This window comes from Portunus trituberculatus, chromosome 14 (assembly GCF_017591435.1).
Source record: "Portunus trituberculatus isolate SZX2019 chromosome 14, ASM1759143v1, whole genome shotgun sequence".
Taxonomy (NCBI): domain Eukaryota; kingdom Metazoa; phylum Arthropoda; class Malacostraca; order Decapoda; family Portunidae; genus Portunus; species Portunus trituberculatus.
This window is the reverse complement of record NC_059268.1, coordinates 11,314,009-11,333,834: the sequence shown is the minus strand read 5'-3', so window position 1 is coordinate 11,333,834 and position 19,826 is coordinate 11,314,009. Positions and strand designations below refer to the sequence as shown.

At 36.6% G+C, this 19,826-nt stretch overlaps 1 protein-coding gene across 2 annotated transcripts; it reads left to right on the top strand.

Moving 5' to 3' along the window:
• Positions 1 to 1,949: 1,949 nt before the first annotated feature.
• On the top strand, positions 1,950 to 18,083 carry LOC123503598 (peroxisomal targeting signal 1 receptor-like). Of its 2 annotated transcripts, none has more exons than XM_045253503.1 (15): positions 1,950 to 2,281; positions 3,422 to 3,567; positions 3,756 to 3,880; positions 4,293 to 4,418; positions 4,867 to 4,991; positions 5,714 to 5,843; positions 6,512 to 6,695; positions 6,806 to 6,972; positions 8,488 to 8,702; positions 8,898 to 8,997; positions 10,550 to 10,641; positions 10,845 to 11,013; positions 11,116 to 11,273; positions 11,705 to 11,869; positions 12,606 to 18,083. In XM_045253503.1, the coding sequence occupies exons 2-15, from the start codon at positions 3,432 to 3,434 to the stop codon at positions 12,652 to 12,654; spliced, it is 1,941 nt and encodes a 646-aa protein (XP_045109438.1). In that variant the 5' UTR covers positions 1,950 to 2,281; positions 3,422 to 3,431; the 3' UTR covers positions 12,655 to 18,083. The 2 variants fall into 2 exon arrangements, with proteins under 2 accessions (XP_045109438.1, XP_045109437.1); XM_045253502.1 differs by having other exon boundaries at positions 1,952 to 2,281; positions 3,417 to 3,567.
• The last annotated feature ends 1,743 nt before the right edge of the window (positions 18,084 to 19,826 follow it).

Here is a 19,826-nt window from a genome sequence, read left to right as displayed (position 1 = left end):
GGTGAACAGGGGCTACACGTGAAAGGAGACACACCCAAATATCTCCACCCGGCCGGGGAATCGAACCCCGGTCCTCTGGCTTGTGAAGCCAGTGCTCTAACCACTGAGCTACCGGGCCGTGTATGTGTGTGTGTGTGTGTGTGTGTGTGTGTGTGTGTGTTATTTGTCACCACCACCACCACTACTATTATTATTATTGTTGCTACTACTACTAATACTAATACTATTCCTACTACTATTACCACCGCCACCACCACCACCACCACCACCACCACTGCTACTACTACTACTACTACTACAACCACCATCATTACTTCAGTCCCTGATGTTGGTTGTATATATATATATATATATATATATATATATATATATATATATATATATATATATATATATATATATATATATATACGCATCAGTATCAAGAATATTAGTTTAGGCCTGATAATTAATAGCACTCAAAGGCCTATTGACGTAAAACTGACAACTGTGACGACCAAAATTTTCGCCTCCATAAGTGCGCCCTGGGCCAACCGCCCCTTCTGCCCCCCTTTAGCTCCACCACTGCGCAGGTCTACCGGACGAGGAGATGGCTTCCTATCCTGACTACTGCATTAATTCCTGAGGTTATGGTTAACGTTATAGTAGTAGTAGTAGTAGTAGTAGTAGTAGTAGCAGCAGTAACTCTACTATTGGTACTTCTAATACTACTGCTACTACTACTACTACTACTACTACTACTACTACTACTACTACTACTACTACTACTACTACTACTACTACTACTACTTCTGCTGCTGCTGCTGCTGCTGCTACTACTACTACTACTACTACTACTACTACTACTACTACTACTGACTATTTGGTACCCTGTGACTTGCTACTACCAAGAGGCTCCTGTGTGGTGGACAAGAGCTCGAGTATGACAACAGGTCAGTAGTAGACTATTTTGATTCGGGAGTCAAGATTCTTCCCAGTTCCTTATTGGGAACCCCGTATACCCGTATCATGGGCGTCTTTCGGTGGAGTGTTGCTACTTTATGGGCGCCAATGTTCCTCCCAGTTATAAAAGGCCTATTGGAAACCTTGACTCCCCTGTCTCAAATAGAATGGCTTTCTATGGAATGATAAAATATATATTTTTTAAAGACATTGTTTGAGACTACTGTCCGTATACCACAGTTGTGACAAATCATGCAGATCACGATGGTTGCGAACCATTTCAATCGGTATACTTCATCATGTATTCCTGTGGATACTCACAACTCGTTCGGCGTCCATGGAACACTAAAGGAAATCGGTAACGATGATGCATTTTCTCACGGAATGGACATGTTGACTCAAATCACGTAATTACGTCGGACGTGTATAAATACGTCAGCCGAATTGAAGATAATTATATTTTTTTCACTGACACTGTAGCACTGAGTGGACACGGCTCTGATATGGCACTGATGTGTGTGAATGGTCCATTATTTGATTAAAGACTATCTTATGAATGAGAACGCACTGATGAGAATTTACACCATACCTGCGTTACTTGCTTTGTGTGGCGACAATCCTGTCAGATATAGCCAGTGTGTGTCTGTGCATAATATCTTGCATAATAAGAGAAACAAATGGGCCAATTCCATAAATGTGGAAAATATGTAACAGGACAGCTTATATAAGAGTAGTGACTATCTCGCTGCATCACAGTGGTAGTTTTGGTTAGTTTTCTAAACCTAATGTCCTTCGCCCTTCCAGCAATGACATTCATGAAGGTTCTCGCAATATAAAGACAGTATACTCATTTGTAATTGCATACCATAATATTTTGTTAAGAAACTCCACATATAAATTCCTTGAATTGACATGCAGAGGAAAGCAGAAAAGAAGGAAAAAAAAAAAAAAAAAGCTCGACATCCCCGAAGGCAGGACTGCACGTCTGCCGGGCGGGTGTTGGAACGTCTGGCTCATCTTTAACTCTGGGAATGGCAATATTTTGGTCTTGTAAATATGTTTCAGCATAAAAAAAATGCCAAAGATTGATACTTCTATAGTTTAGGAAATATTCCCTGTCGTAGTGGCATAACTGCTTGGATTGTTTCGTAATTACTTCCAGGCGAGCAAGATTGTTTTTTTCTCTGAGCATCACATCGTAAATAAACGGAGTGTTGTTTGGACTGACGGAGCGAAATTGTGTACTGCACCTAGCACTTCCCACTGCTTCCATCAATGAATAGAAGCTACAAACAGCAGATACTCGTCCACTTGTAACTGTGCGTCGTTCCAACACAAGGTGAGGACGATACGCTCTTACTGAAGATTAAATCACGCACGCAAAGCAAGGGCACAGGTAGATTTACAAAATTCCGAAATTTCGAGGAATCAGGGAGCAGTCACTATTACTTAACAACACCTGTCAGCGTTGCAGTGCCCTGATATTGTTTCAAAGAAGGGATGCAGTGTTTCTTGCTGGTTGGTCTGTGTGGCAGTCACAGCCCAGTCTGCTGAGATGGAGGGCGGGAATGAGGGGGCTTTACCTAGACCTCCCGCCTGCTTTTATTTCTTCATTAAGACGTAACGTTTTGGTGATCATCCTCTCAAGGACACCACAGCGTCATTCATATAGATGCATAAGTAGAGGCTCCAGATCAGTTAGTCAACATTAGTCATTGTGGTTGAAACCAGAAAAAAAAAGATAAGAATTCTATTACGTATATAAACTCCTTTATGCTTAAAGCTTTTACATACTATGATGATACACATGAATCCCTTTTGAGCTAATGATTAAGACATTTGTCACCTTGTAAAAGTTTTTCAGGTTAACATAAATTGGTTACATAAGTCAAATTATGTAAGAGAACAATTTTAAAAGAATCCTTTGGATATAATTTGTATTTATGATATCTGATGAAAAATAAGATGCTTGACTTTTGTGTTCCTCATCAGAGTTTTCTGGAGTTTAAATCTGATTGTGAGGTTTTGTGTCGTGTCTAAATGTTATGTTCATGCATTAGGGGTAATGATGTTAGTTAACTGTGGAGTTGTGTTCAGACCAGTCATTTTATTTTGACCAATAAGTGAATCAATCTAAACTTAAGCCTTTAATTTTTGCAATCTGTGAGACAGACCTCTGAAACCTGTGGGGCAACGAAAGCCCCACACCCCCACAGGGCTAGCCACATAAATTACTAAGCCTCAGGAACTCTACCTTTATTCACTAAGCTTGTTCTTGTGATGCCATTCTTGAATTTCTTGACATTGCTCTGGTAATGAAATCTGGTAGAAATTTCCAAAGAACTCATTACAAATTTTGTATGAGGTTATCTTGCTGTATAGAAAATAAATGGTTATTGATAAGTATATGACACTGGATCAAATATTAGTGGTGATATGTAGAGCTCAAGTTGGGGTTTCTTTCTGGAAATAAGGGCAGCTGGTGCAGCATGGCCCTACGCAACCTTGTGGATGCCCAGTGTGGGGAGGGCAACGCATTGCTCCGCCTCACCCAACACGTGACCCGAGACAAAGCATTGCTGGATGAGGGTCTGCGCTGGCCACAGGCCAGGCCACCAACTGAAGGTATTGTTGTGAAGGAAGGAGTAGCAGCTAAATGATATTTACAAACTGCAGGGAAATTATACAAGAATGTTTAAGGGATTAAGTGGAGGTTCACTGAAGGATAACAGAATGTATGATGTCAGTATAGTTTGATATAAAACTAAAGTCATTTTCCATAAATATGAGCAATATTCTCTTTCATTTTGCAGATGGGATATTTAAAAGCCAATATGGGCCAACAACAGTGGGTGATCAGCTGGTTGAAGAGTTTATGTCTGAGACACAACATGCTGCTGCTGCACCTCAGGCTTTCAGAATGGACTCTCTCTTGCAGGTTATTTGAAATTATGTATTATTTTTTACAATGTAAGTGAATAAAAGCAAGATAGAATAAATTAGTTATCATAAGCTTATGGTTTGTATTTTGGTGATATTTGTGTCTTTCTTTAATTACCTACATAGGTGGGAATGAATGATAACATATTAAGGATTACTCAGGGGAGAGATATAGTAAACCTGTGTGTTATGATGTGTTGGCTTAATCCTCTTACACCCACAATGTAGGAGAACCTTTTCTTTGTAGGTGAATCACAGGTATTATGTATTGGTTGATCAGTATCATAAACTTTGAATTCATAGTAATTACAAAGATATGTGTGTAATTCACTATAAGTGTACTTTGTGAATATGTATAATTGAAACCTTAATATGATGAATTACATGTAAGAAGTGCATATTTTCCTTAGGAAATGAGGGAAATAGAAAGCATGCGTGCTAGATCAGGACCCATGCGAGGTCCAGGTATTGCAGACCTCGCCTCTGAAGCCAGCAACTGGGCTGAGGAGTACTTAGCCTCAGAGACACATGTTCAGGTAAGCCAAGTACCAAACATCCATGATCAAGGTGATAAATGTTGTTTTCATGTTTATGTGTTTATTTCTTCTCACTGACTAGGTAAGTATCTGACAAGAGATTGACCAAGGCTTCACCAGTTGTTGTACAGAGCTGAAATAGCTAAGCAATATTTTCAAGATTTACATTTGAAACATTTATGCCTTGCATCCTTATTTTCAGTTAAAAATGATAAAATTTTAGAAAGGACTTAACTGTTAGATATTTGATATATATCAAGTGTCTTGGGAATACATATAATCAATGTCCAAGTGGTCTTTGTATGTTTTCATGTATTTCCATAAAATGCAGGTTTCACATGGTCTTTCAGGAATCACATATTGCAAGGTTTTATTGCATATGAATACTTTTTTTTTTCTTCTTTTTAAGAAAATCAACAATGTATTGTTTTTTTCCTCTTTATTATAGGAAATGGGTCTTGGTGGAGACTGGACCAAAGAATTCCTGGACCAACAGCATGCCCTCACCTCTCCTGATATAATACCTGACAGTGACACAAGATGGACTCATGAGTATCTGAACGATAATGCCATGTGAGTTGAAACAATATATTTTGCCATCAGAATACATGGTGTATAAAGATGCATCCCTTTAAAGCTATCCCTAGTTTTATGGAAATTTCTTATGGCTTGTATAAAATGTATGTAAAATTAACTTCCATAAGTTAGAATTCCATGTTAATCAGGAAGACAGTGAAAAACTATTCAAGCATGCAATTTGTGGAGATTTTTTTAAGCACTGACTGAACCCAGTCAAGCCAGACCAAACTTGGTATGACCCATGCATTAATTCAGTGTTGTCAGGTGAGGCAAAGAGTCTAGGAACGGACCACTCATGGAGGCATTTTATTTTAGGCCGATGAGATGAAAACTGGTTTCTTATGAAACATGACATTAAGTAATTATGTTAACAGAAACACATCAATACCTAATAACATATTTGGAAGTCCACTACCTTTCACATCTTTTCATTACAAAAATCAAGCTGCCCTGGTCCCAACTTACCCCAGCAGCTACACATATCACAAAGTACCTAACAGCAGATTAGAAAGACAAGAAACTTCTCTGGCACAACTGGGGACCAAACCCATGTCACTTGATGTTCTGTTTCATTATGTTACTGATTAAGCCACTGAGGAATTGTTGTATAGCAAATAAGTAAAACAGCTTTGATTTGTGATATCATTATAAGGATACTTCTACTGTAGATAGATTTTACTTTATGTTTAGATTTCATCGGATGACTTTTCTTCCAGAGATGATACACAAGGTTCTGAGTCCACAAAATGGCTTGAGGACTATAATCCACAGGAAGACTCAGAGCTTGCCAAAACAGCTAATGAACTTCTGGGAACAGTGGATGACCCTAAATTCTCAAATTCAGAGGTGGTATAATGTTTTTTTTTTTTTTTTTTTTTTTTTTTTTTTGCTGCCTTGATATACAACTTAAAGCAAATTCTTTTGCTAACATTTTTGTGCTTTTGTGTCTAGTGAGATTCTTTAGGTGTAATTAGTTAGTAATTTTTTCACTGAAATTTTCAAATGTGAACTTTGTATATATATATTGTTCACTTAGTTACAAATAGATATAGCATTTCAATGTTTTTGTCTTTATACTTTTTTCACCATTTTGATTCATTGTATTTCATCTTTGTTTTGTGTATTCTTAAGAGAGTAGTAAGTTAATAAATGATAAATTGTAAATAAATCTTAACATGTGAATTTGGTATATCATAAGCATTCACTGCAGAACTACAGTAATTCTTTAATTTTGGTGACTTCTTACTTTAATAACAGTTAGTGTAATTGAGATTCTCTCTCTCTCTCTCTCTCTCTCTCTCTCTCTCTCTCTCTCTCTCTCTCTCTCTCTCTCTCTCTCTCTCTCTCTCTCTCTCTCTCTCTCTCTCTCTCTCTCTCTCTCTCTCTCTCTCTCTCTCTCTCTCTCTCTCTCTCTCGTGATAAGCATATTATATTTAAATATATTTAAATTTGTCTTGCAACCCCCCCATATAGTTTTCATTTACCTTTTCTAATATTTACTTTTTGCATTTCAGTTCATGAAATTTATTAAGAAGTTGGGTGAAGGAACTAAGTCAGATAAGGATAGTAGCGAAGATTTACAAGCATCCAAAGGAAAAGTTGCCAGCAGCTTGGCAGAGTCCTGGAGCACTGAGTTCATGAAGGAGCAGCAGCAGCAGCCACACCAGCAATGGGGAGAAGAATTTGTCAAGCAGCTAGGTGAGTTTTACCTCTGTTGAATGTTACTGAAATATTACATTGTTTCAGGGACAACATGCATACTTTCTTCACAATAACTTAGTATTTAATATTTCTGTATTTATTTTCAGGGCCACTAAGTGATGAGAATATTGATAGTGAAGCAATGACATCAGAACAGAAGGAAAGCTTCTGGGAGACATTACAAGAAGAATGGGAGAAAATGGCCAAAGATGATGATTTAGTAGAACATCCTTGGCTCACAGACTTCAACTCAACAGCCTTTCAGCCTTATCAGGTTTGATAAAACTGCTGTATAAGTTTTGTTTTTAAGTTTTAGGATCTTGTAAGGGAGTGCAGGAGTTGGTACTGCTAAATTTAAATATTAAATGAGAAGATCCTTAAATAAATATCTGCCATATTTACCATATATGACGGCATATAGGACGCACCTCCATTTCAGCAGGTCAAATTCAGAAAAAAAGTTTTTAGCCTATTTAAACATAAACTGTTGAAAGCAATCTAGTAACACATACTACAAGCTGAAAACATGGTCAGTGTGCAGTTTCATCCAACCATGGAATCTGGTATGTGGCTTATGTTTTTTCTGGTGAGAAATGTAGTGAAATGATTGTTGGTATAAGTCATTTCCGTCGCAAACAAATACTTTTCAAGTTATTGTTTACGGAATTCCAACTTATGCCTACCTCTCATTCCCAACAATTTTGGGGCATCTTTGGGAAATTGGGGTTTTTGGATTGGGAAACGTTAAATAATGCAATGTGAATTGCAAAAGAGGTCTGAAATGTAACAAAAAAAAAACTCATAATGATTTGATAGAAGGGACAGCAGGTGGATACAGTGGCCGAGCTTTTTTTTGCCTGTAGCGCCTGTAGATAACTTGAAGAGTATAAGCTTCCACCCATTAATGGTGCAGGCAATCTTATATCTAGTGGTACCCATATTAGGGCCCATATTACCACCCAAGCGCATCTTTGGTGTAACCACCTAAAACCTGGGTATCATGGTGACGTGCAGGAAATTTTAAACACAGTGGGACTTGAAGCTACACATGGACGTCTGCCCGATCCCACGCTCACCACCTTATCCACTCTGCCACACACACACACACACACACACACACACACACACACACACACACACACACACACACACACACACACACACACACACACACACACACACACACACACACACACACACACACACACACACACACACACACACACACACACACACACACACACACACTCTCTCTCTCTCTCTCTCTCTCTCTCTCTCTCTCTCTCTCTCTCTCTCTCTCTCTCTCTCTCTCTCTCTCTCTCTCTCTCTCTCTCTCTCTCTCTCTCTCTTTCAAGCAACTTGTATCTATATTACTTCTTTTCTTTCACAATCAACTTTATGGTCATGAACTTTCTGTTACTCATCACTGCCAGATGGCATCGAGTCAGGGTTCCAATCAGCTTATATGTATAGACATTACATCAGCCTCACAGGTTAGATTGCTTTCATTTTTAGAAATATGTATTAGTTTTTAAAGTGATATCAATACCAGCAAATTAATGATGCATGCAGTTGGAGTAGATAGAGATGTGAGCTTGGTTAGTGAGCGCCAGGGAAAAGGTAAGCCTACAGGAAGTCTCAGCTTTGCATATTAGATGCAGGGCAATTTTTGAGCTAAGATTTTGGGAAAAGGTGCATCTTATATGCTGTCAAATACAGTATTTTTTTCTTTATTAAATTTCAGTGATCCAAAATACATAATTATCAACTATCCTTATTTTTCTAATAGGATTATCAGTTTGAGGAGGATAATCCTCTGAAAGACCACCCTGACCCACTAAGTGAAGGCAAGCGGTGTTTGGAAGCAGGAGATCTTCCTTCCTCTGTGTTGTTGTTTGAAGCTGCTGCACAGCTAAACCCAGAAAATCCAGAAGCTTGGCTGCTGCTTGGCATGACACATGCTGAAAATGAACAAGATCCATCTGCAATTGCAGCTCTCAGGAGGTATTCTTTTATTTTATAAACTGAGTATAGAATCCACCATAAATTACTTCATTATTTATAGATAGAACATTATTGCAGTTAGACACATTTGTAGATTAATTGACTAATTTTATTTCTTGAATTATATTGGAAATAAAATGAAAGTGTAACAGGATAAGATCTTTCGTATTCTATTGATAATATATATTTTTGCAGATGTGTTGAAATAGATTCCAGTAACCATGTGGCTTGGATGGCTTTAGCAGCATCTTATACAAATGAATCCTACCAAACTCTTGCATGTAATTCTTTAAAGGTTAGCACCATGTTTGTGTTCACATTGCAAAAGCTTGTTTAGAGTGCTTAGCAGCCAAGGTATTCAAGATTTTGGATTTTTCAGATATGATAAGATTAACAGAGTACGTACCTATAGTGACCTCTTTGGAGTAGGCATCAACTATATAGATAAATAGATAAAAATTTATGGATTTTGTGCACAGCTGGCTCAATACTTGATTAAGCAACCTTCCTACCCTTATTTTTTAACTAAAGCAACATGTCAACTCAAGGGATTTTAGTCGGTAAATATCCAGAAGTTGTGAGGTGTAAATTAAGCCACACCATCTTCGTCAACCCCACTTCATGTCCACCTTCTCATACCAATTCCCTTCTTCTTTTTTACATTTCTCACACCATCCTATCTCTCCTGCATCTATGCCCATACCACCTCATCTCTCTCTCTCTCTCTCTCTCTCTCTCTCTCTCTCTCTCTCTCTCTCTCTCTCTCTCTCTCTCTCTCTCTCTCTCTCTCTCTCTCTCTCTCGACTTGGAAATGAATACTTAAGAACCACACATTCTCATTTTTAAGTATATTATGCTAATAAGTTGCACTCATCATCACTTCGTTGATGTATCACTGGTCATCCTGTGAGAAGATTAAAGGACAATTGGATACAGCATCGTTTTTGGGGGAGGAAATTAAGAAATTATTAATTCACCATGATTTGTCATGATTTTATATGCCAGGAATATTATCCCATATTCATACATTTATTATTTATGTATTTAAGGAAATAAACATTGAGTATAATTTGGTGGTGGTTGGTAATAGTATTTGTTTACCATCAACTCAGCTGATTGAACCACGCAGTCCAGACCACAGGCAACATGGGAAATATTACAGAGAACCAGCCCTATTACTGTTGGATAGTGTGATTTATTAATTGACTTGGTGAACCAGAAAAAGGTGCTTCTAAATAAAATCACAGATGGCTGTATAGTGTGGCCTTAACACAGGTAAATCCTGTCTGATCGTTGCCATCCCATTCTGTGGCAAGGTAGCGTTCAGTTTTAAGAGTACTGATTTCTCCCAGATGGTATCCTACAACTGATGAAGGTGGAAGGTATTATTTAAGAATCCAGCAGAGAGCATCTCAGTGTGGTTCCCACCAGAAGCAGGGTGACTGCATGTGACGTCATTGAGTCAAGTTAACCCACGTTAAATCAAATTAATCGTGGTATTTAATTGTATCTCCTTAAATATCAAATCATGTTAAATTGAAATCACCTCATTCAAACTTACATTAATCGAGAGTTGACTATTTGGTTAAAATTGCAATGGCAGAACAGCTTCTTTCATCTTTTCCTCGTTCTCCAATAACTAATCCAAGAACAGTGTGAAGAAGGAAGGAAGCAAGAAAGACATCCAGATGGTTTATCAAGGGATTTTTAATGTTAACTGTGACTTTATGTCCATTTTTATTTAACATGTACTTGTTAAATCTAGGAATTTACTAACTCAGTTGAAGAGCTTCCATTAAAGAAGCAACTTAGATCAAAGCAATTATTGCAAGGACTTTTATTTCCAGGAGTGGATCAGGGTTAACCAAGAATACAGCCATCTTGTTAGAGGTGAAGATACCAGAAAACCACAGATGATGGCCACTACATTAGCCCCCAGGTAACATATTTTTGTATTGTAGTCTTCAGTGTTTTAGAACATTGTTTTTCTTTAAGTATTTTTTTCTCAGCTCAGTTCGTTTTTATATACTTCCTTCAAGACCCATTACATCTAATCTGTTGTACAGACAGTTCCCTACTTAATGAAGCAGCCTTCCTACCCTTACTTTTACCTAAAGATTCAATTTATACTGACATTTTCAGACAACTAATACAGGAAGTGCAAGATTTGTACATTGGTGCAGCCAACCAGCGCCCAAGTGAAAACATTGACCCTGATGTGCAGTGTGGCTTAGGAGTCCTGTTTAACCTGACAGGAGAATATGAGAAGGCTGTGGACTGTTTCCATGCTGCTCTAAGTGTTCGGCCTAAGGTGAAGTATAAAGTTCAATGCTTATATCCATGCAGATTTTCAATTTCTTCACATTTTGTTTCATTTGAATTTCTAACATGAGTGATTTTCTCCATATTTCAGGATGCTAAGCTGTGGAATAAACTAGGAGCAACTTTAGCAAATAGTGAGCGATCAGAAGAAGCCATTGATGCCTACCGCAATGCTCTAGAAATATCTCCAGGTTATATTAGGTGCCGGTATAACCTTGGGATATCATGCATTAATTTAGGAGCCCATAGGTAATAGTTCTGTTTATTATATATATATATATATATATATATATATATATATATATATATATATATATATATATATATATATATTTGGGGATGGAGCTTAAACAACAATTCACAGGAAAGTAAATTTTTTTTGTATTAGAAGAGTTATAGTGCAAAACAAAAGTTGGGTCAGAACTTTCACTATAAAATATGTTTTGACGTTAAAAGATTTGCATTTCAACCAATAATCATTGCAGCATGATGTTAACAATTGTTACATCTGATTCAATTATGTATGGCAATGATGCTAACCTCATGCCTTGCCTTGAAAAACCTTAACCATAGCAAACTTGACTTTATCCTGTAAACACACACACACACACACACACACTTTAACATGCAAATTTATAAAAGATGCACTTCTGCTTTATTCAAACTGACTTATATTTCAGGGAGGCAATGGAACACTTCTTAGAAGCCTTGAATATGCAAGCAGCAGGGCGAGGACTTGGTGGCAAAGAATCATCCAAGGCTGTGTCTGACAACATTTGGACAACACTTAGAGTGTGTCTTTCTCAACTAGATGCTGTGCACCTCATGGATGCTGTCCATAACAGGTACAGTAGGATGTCACTGTCTTAGTATAAACTTTGATTAAATGTCTGATAAATGATAGAATTACATAGATATGGGAAATCTGTGATAGTGATGTATTACAGATATCTATTCTCTCTCTCTCTCTCTCTCTCTCTCTCTCTCTCTCTCTCTCTCTCTCTCTCTCTCTCTCTCTCTCTCTCTCTCTCTCTGTAAAAGCAATTTTTGTTAATTTTACTTTGTTGGTTTTAGTTCCAGTATCTACCACATTTGGATACTATTTATCTTTTGGCACTTTGAGAGCACTTCTAGGTGCAAACTCACAACTTTGAGAGTCCTTTTAGGAATCAAGAGTAAAGTTGAGAGTAATCTTGGCTTGTAGCTGTTAAAGTATTTATTAATACAAGCCATGGCTGTTTGTCAAAAGAATATGCTACAGTTACATTTTAAAATTTAGTATATGCTCAGTACAAGGGGCCACCTTGGTGCAGTGGCACTGCATGCGCTATGTGAGGCCCCAGGGTTCTCAAGCGCACAGGTTCGAATCCTGGCTACAGTCTGAAGTTAGGAAGGGCATCCACTTGGGGTAACAGTTCCCAAATGCCAAAACCAAAGTCCTTCTGACTCCTCTGTCAGGCAGCACCATCCTAGCCCTGATATAATAGGGAAAAACTGGACGAAAAAAAAAAAAAAAAAAAAAAAAGTATAGGCTCAGTACATATAAGTTGAAATAAAACTAAATAAAGCATTTCCTTCCAGAGATTTGGCAAGATTGAATGCTGAATTTAGTGAGAGAGACTCAAGTTGACTTGGGCAGAATCCATTATTGCAATGGGCTATCCTTCCTCCCCACCGCTCTATGCTGTGTGATGGGCCACATAAATGCCCTGCATCTGCTCTCTCGGGAAGATGTGCATTAGATGATTTGCCATGTGAGTGTGCATTGGATATTTTACATTAAAATATATAGTCTTCTTGCTATTTTTAGTAAGAAATAGGTTTAACCCATAATGTGTTGTGATTGAATAGTTCTATTTTTAATATATATCATTGATTATATACTATATAGATGAAATTTATATCCCGAGATGATTAAATAACAAAATACAGAAAATATATTATGACTTACATTGGACATGCTACAAGTAAACATATAGATAGTAGAATTCACATTTCAACATTAAGATTTCCACAATAGTGATTGTTATGAGACCATTTCACAAATCCTTGTGTTTGGTTTAAACTATGCACTGAAATAAAAAATTTTATGAAGGCATTTCATATCTGCACATTTTTATGTTTAGTTTTGAGTGTTCATTTGAGTTCAAATTTTTATAAGTGTAACTAGCTGTTACATGGAATAAGTTTTGTTATTATCATATCAGCAGTAGTTACAATGATAGTATAACATCTTTTATGTTCAAAACAGTATAGGGTGCCAGATTAAAGAGGAAAATAAAATAAAATGGCCTGACATATATTGACACACACTGCCCATTTCTGGTAATTTCAAAAGACCTTTGGTCAAGGGTACCACTAAGTTTCTGATGACTTTGGGGATGTGAAATAATAATTCCAGCTTCCTTTTCTTCATATGCTGGAGCACACACTGATGGTTACACAGCTGATGCAGGAGAATGAATAACTTTTCAATAATCTGTGGATCTTTTCTGTTGTGGTGACAAATCATGTGCAATTAAAATGTTGAAAGCAGCTACTTAGGATCATAAGTTTCATTATCACCATCCTCATTAAAATCATCATCATCATCTTCATACTTATGTCCTTTTATTACCACTCTCATTTCTATCACTACCATTGCAGTAATGGAATATGTTAAATTTCATTGTGGTAGTGAAACAGAAAAAATTATCGTATCCAGATTTTAGCATTTCTAGTTTTGCATTTTGATCATACATACTGTCTCTCTGAAAATTATTACATTATTAGTATGGCATTATATTTATCAGTTTATTAACTAGTTTAAAAATCCCTTTTAAAGTTATATTTCAGGTGGAGGTGAAGAGTAGAGTGGTGTTAGTGATGGTTATAGATTACAACACACAGTTGTGGTATACAATCTTTCTATTGAGATGCTTCACATCTTTTTAAAAATAATGTAATGTGGCATTCATTATTTAGATCTACCTAATGTAGTGAAGTACCTTTATCATCCTGCTTTCTGTTGTAATTCTGTACTTGTTGATGTAACACATGATTTCAGAATTAAATATGTCCATTGCAATATCACGTAATAGATGGGTAGACATAGTAATGAAAGTGAAATAATCGAAGCCATGGTTGGATTGTTGGACTTGGTGATTTAAAAGTGTTGTATAAAATATGCTTAGAATTCTCAATTATTACATTGTTTCCCTTTTTATTGGAATATCCAAAGTAGAACTCTGAAATATACAATATGAAATGTTTAAGATATTGATAATCCAGGGAAGTAAAGTGCCTTAATACAGTCACTCAAGATTATTTTGACGAACTCATCACAAAGTAATTTGAAGAAAAGAATATGTATGTAGTTATGAGTAGTTGTAAAGTACTTTTTGTATACTTTTTGGTATATTTGAAGTTTTTCGCAAGTTGTGCATTCATTCATTAGTTGAAGAGTCATTGCCTCTTTATTTAGCATCATAAATCTTCGATATATTTATATATTATTTGTATATTGGCCCCTTAGTGAAGGATAACCATTACAAAGTGTATGCACACACACACACACACACACACACACACACACACACACACACACACACACACACACACACACACACACACACACACACACACACACACACACACACACACACAGACTGTTTCACCATTATACCTAAAGGTATCCTTTCATCTTTTAGACTTAGGCTTTTTCAATCATTAACACAGTGTAGTACTTTCTTGCAAATGCCACTAAATATATTGTGTGGTATAAGATTTTACTCGTAGTGTTTGGTGGCACTATATTGGTGTTATTGCTTGCTTTAGCCATGTTTATTCAACATTTGGTTAATCCATAACTTGTTCCCACTCCCAACAGCCTTGAATATTCATAAATTTTCACTACTGGCTAGTCTTCATTGCCACTCTTACTAAATTCATATGTAATATTTATCTTCTAGCTGTAATAAATTTCTCAATTATTTCACTTTCAAGGTAGAAGACATATAAACTCACTTCTCACTCCCTTTCCTCTTGCAGAAATCTTCATTGTTGGAAATTGTAATGTTCACCATCAGCTATGGCTATTTGGCTATCACCATCTTTCACTAACTAATGTGGTAAATAAGCTCACAACTTTGCCATTCCACACAACCTGTAAAAAATGGTGCAGCTACATATCTATATTTAAGATCTACTTTGAGATACACTTAATATTTTAACATCTTACCTCAAATTCTAGTTTCTCTCTCTCTCTCTCTCTCTCTCTCTCTCTCTCTCTCTCTCTCTCTCTCTCTCTCTCTCTCTCTCTCTCTCTCTCTCTCTCTCTCTCTCTCTCTCTCTCTCTCTCTCTCTCTCTCTCTCTCTCTCTCTCTCTCTCTCTCTCAATTGATCTCCTCTGATCTTTACATATCTTATCCTACTATTCTTATACTACATATGGATCCATCATAGTGGAGATGCTTGTAGCATTATGGCTCTGCAAGTAGGAAGTCTTGAAGTGGGAATACTCTGACTTTCCATAAAATGTTAGTTGTTTCCTTGTTAAAGATCCACCTTGTGCTAAGCACTTGAGGTGATTATCTCTAGCTTGGAGGCATTCATTTCACTCTTTTTCCTTGAAGGAGACTGCATTTATTTATCCCTTTGCTTGAGACTGCTCAGAGCTCTTCATTACTTTTTTTTTTTTATCTATTATTGTTATTATTTATTTTTATTTATTGATTTTTAGTGCTATCAGTAAGGTGTTCTGCTGTGGCTTTTCCTTCAGAAAGATTCTTCATAGGAGATAACAATGATGGAAGGTCTCCCATCGTTGTATTTCCATACACATGGTCAAACTTTCAATTTTTTTTATCACAAGTATTAATTATATCTTGTTGCTCACATGGTTCCCATCTCAAGAATCCTTCTCTCTCCCTCTCCTTTCTACTCAAATTATCTGACTTGAGCCATCACACATTATCACACAGTATGCAAGAGTCATACTTTATTTACCTTTGTACTTCAGGTATTCTCATTACAATACATTTCTTTTTAGATATCAGATGCAGTTGAATTAATTTGCATTTGTCTAATTCAGTGTTTTGCAGTTATGCATTGTAAGTCATCTCAGTTACAATATTGTTATTGTTATTCATTGGCTTTATACATATGATTAAGTTACTGGTACTTATATATTACAGAGTATGATTAAGTGTTTAGTTATGAGAAATTGGTTAAGATGCTTCATAAAACAAAGTCTACCTAAGAATTCAGAGAAAGTAAATGCATTTAAATTAAATTAAAAGAAGACAAACTAAATTGTGGATCTGTCAAAAAAAAAAAAAGAAGAAAATGAAGAGGCTGAAAGAGGCAGCAGTTGGTTATGAAGCAACAAATGAAAAAAGGTCAAGGTATTGTTGATCTTGATATGCAGCTAGAGGTAGAGGTGGTGGTATACATGTAATGAAAGATTATGCTTTATATTGGAAACAGGGTGCTTTAGAATATATTGTTTTAAGTCACTGGAAGATGTGTTATGAGAGCTGTGTGTCAGTTATTTGAATTCTGGGAAACTCCAAAAAGAAGTATTGCAATAAGATTTCCAGTACTAGAATAATAGTTCCAGTACAGGGACTGGATGATTTTGAAAGTTTGTATTAATACATTTTCAGAATTTCATCTAGTTTTCAAATCATGAGCATGAATCAAACACAAGTAGTCACATATATTATATACATCTTGTAATTTCATTTAGCTATAAGTTTGAAAGCAGGCTTTACTAGTAAATGCCTTTATTTTTAAATGTTGCCACATATAATTATTAGTTTTTATGTATGTGAATATTTTTAAGCCATTCCTTACAATGGTTTTCTTTTCTTGTATGGTTGGGATTATGGATTTATTTTTATCAAAGTTCATATCACCGTTTGTAATTGCAAATGTAGCCAGGAAACTGTCTGTACAAGTACAATGGATTATTGTAACAGGATTTTTTCTACTGTACTTACATCATCCAGGTTTTGTGCATATATATATATTTTTTATTTAATTTATTTGATAATTTTATTTATTTACATGTTTATAATTTATAATATCCAAGCCCCTTGTAGTCATCCATTTCTGGGCTACTTTTCATGTGCTTATTTAAGGTTAGCTACCTTACACCAGCCAAAAACACCATTACTGGGGCCACTTCACAATAAAAGATATTGAATATTCTTGAAACAATTTTATATAATTGATTGCATTTATTTTTTATGTAATTTGATCAGATTTTGTAAGTCTCACATGATAGACATCAGTATGTCTTCCCTGATGATCACTGACAACTCATGATTTTATTTGACTGTAACATATTTGTAGTCAGATAGTTCTGAGGCTTTTTAGGTTCTAGTTTGATCACAGTTAATTATACACCTAGGAGTTGTGTTAAAGTGCCATCTAGTAACACTAGGATAAGATTGGGAGGCGAGCTTTAGGCGCAGGACTCAGGTGATGCATGTATCCTTTGCTAATTTAATGATGGAAAGAGTTTTGGCGATGTGGTGTCATATTTTAGGGGGATTTTTTTGAGTGTTTGTATCCGAGTCATAAACACGTGATATGTTGGCTAGTGAGATCCATGCTGTGATACTGGCAGGATTTTTCTTTATTTAATATTTTATTTTTATCTTAGAAAAAATTATTTGCTCAATCTCTGTGCATACTTTTATAACTAGTATATTTTCTTTTGAAAAATTCAGTCTCAGAGTTTTCAAAATCATATAATTGTGGAAGTCTGTAAATCTGAAGCTTTTGGCAAGTTTCTTATGTAAAGCTAGCTTGAAGGCAAGTGTGTTCAGAGGTACAGAGCAGGAATGCAAGTGGTGAAGTGTGTGGAAATACTGGAGAGCATGTGTCTTTCTTAATGCGAGAGAATGTAAATATTTTATAGTCATCAGTTGTTATCCTGGGTTTGGTTTCCAAATAGTGTATGTATGTAATGTATACAAAATAAAGTAAAGCTCTTGGGGACTTAGGAAACAATTTTTGGAAGAATGGATGGTGTTACCTGTTTTGCCAAAATAAATCTAATATGTGGGCTCATAAATTGTTTTTCTTCTACCAAAGAAACATTCCTAGTGTTATTTACTTCATTATCAATATCAACAGTTGTTCCATCTTGATACTACCGGCTGTAAGTTAACTGTCTGTACTTTGCAGTGTAGGAGTGTCTTATGAAAGTTCTCACAAATTATAATATATATTAACGCTTGGTGGAAGTCAACTAAAAGAGCACGGAAGCCTTGTTTTTTAATAAGACAAAATTCACAGAAAATGAATTGAATTACAAAATCCACTTACTTACAACAACTTTGAAGAAAGAAAATTAATTGAAAGCACATCAGTTATGTTCGCGCTGGAAACTCGGGGAAGAGAAAACTTACATGGGGATTTCCTATTGGGTGACGTCTGTAAAGAAAGAAACCACTGCCATCGCATGCAAAGGTATATGAACTGAAAATTATCAAGTAGCTAATAACAGTAATAAAAGTCGGTGTTATACATGCATTTACCACGCATTACGATCCCTCACTTAATTTGAAGAGTCAGGGCAACGTCGCGAACACTGCATAATCCTAGAAGACATAAGGGAGATAAAGACACACACACACACACACACACATAGTTCCGGCACGTGGCATGGAGTCGAAAGGGGAAGCGGTGAGAAGGGTGAGGGAGCGGCCGCGGGACAGGTGTTGCCAACTGGGGAACGCGACAGGTGGTGGGAACAGCACGTGTGGCGTAAGGAAGGGGAAGGGAGGCTGGCTATCCATTACTCTCTTCCCTTTTCTCTTCCCTTCCAACACATCCTGCCTACATCTCTTCCAGTCACTGTTGCCTCGCACGCGGTCCACACACACTGCTCTGTAACTACATTGTTGTTGTTGTTGTTGTTGTTATTATTATTATTATTATTATTATTATTATTATTATTATTATTATTATTATTATTATTATTATTATTATTATTATTATTATTATTATCATTATTGCTATTATTGCTATTGTTGTTATCAATATTATTGTTGTTGATGTTGCTGCTGTCGTTGTATCTTCAGGGCCACTTGATTGTCAACTATAGTACAAAAAATAAAGATTATATTGTTGCGTAGTAAAGCAATTAACCTGATAGTGTTCAAATCCCTGCTTTTAAATGTTGTGGCATGAAATACATCATAATGTATGTATGGAGAACCCCTGTGATACTGGAGTACTAGCAGGCAACTGGAAGCTAATGTGACACTGCTTAAAGATCGTGGTCAGTATTTTAATATAGTTTGATTATGATCTACATTATAATTCAAAAGCTTACAGAAGACAACAGACACCAATAGACACTGTATACTTAGAGAGAGAGAGAGAGAGAGAGAGATTACATGGTTGTAAAGATAAAGCTGAAGAATAGGGAATGTGCTGCAGTAGGCGGGTAGGGTCAGGCGGGTGGTGGTGGGTGGCTAGAGTTGGCTGGACAAGGTAGCAGATGGTGGCCGGGCAGCGATCTGAATGACGCCCGCTAACCAACTGTTCCTGCCCACTGGGGACTGGGGAGGTTTCCAAGGCCCCTCCCTCCATCCAGGTAGCGGCAGTCCTTCCATTACCTCACATACCGCTTCCTTTCTTTCCATTTCTTTTCCTTTTTCCACCATCCTTTTCCTCTTAACGTCGTCTTCTTAGAGTTGACATGTGATTTATATCTCTCTCCACGGCCAACGTCCCCGGCCCTACCCCGCATTCAGTCTTTCAGCTTTTCTTTTTCTTTTTTCTTCTGATCCGTGTCGATTAAAC

Excerpts from the sequence above, each read along its gene's own strand:
- LOC123503598 (XM_045253503.1), top strand. The coding sequence starts at position 3,432 with ATGGCCCTACGCAACCTTGTGGATGCCCAGTGTGGGGAGGGCAACGCA. Across the intron at positions 3,881-4,292 it reads GAATGGACTCTCTCTTGCAG|GAAATGAGGGAAATAGAAAG; the intron begins GTTATTTGAAAT and ends TATTTTCCTTAG. Across the intron at positions 4,419-4,866 it reads CCTCAGAGACACATGTTCAG|GAAATGGGTCTTGGTGGAGA; the intron begins GTAAGCCAAGTA and ends TCTTTATTATAG.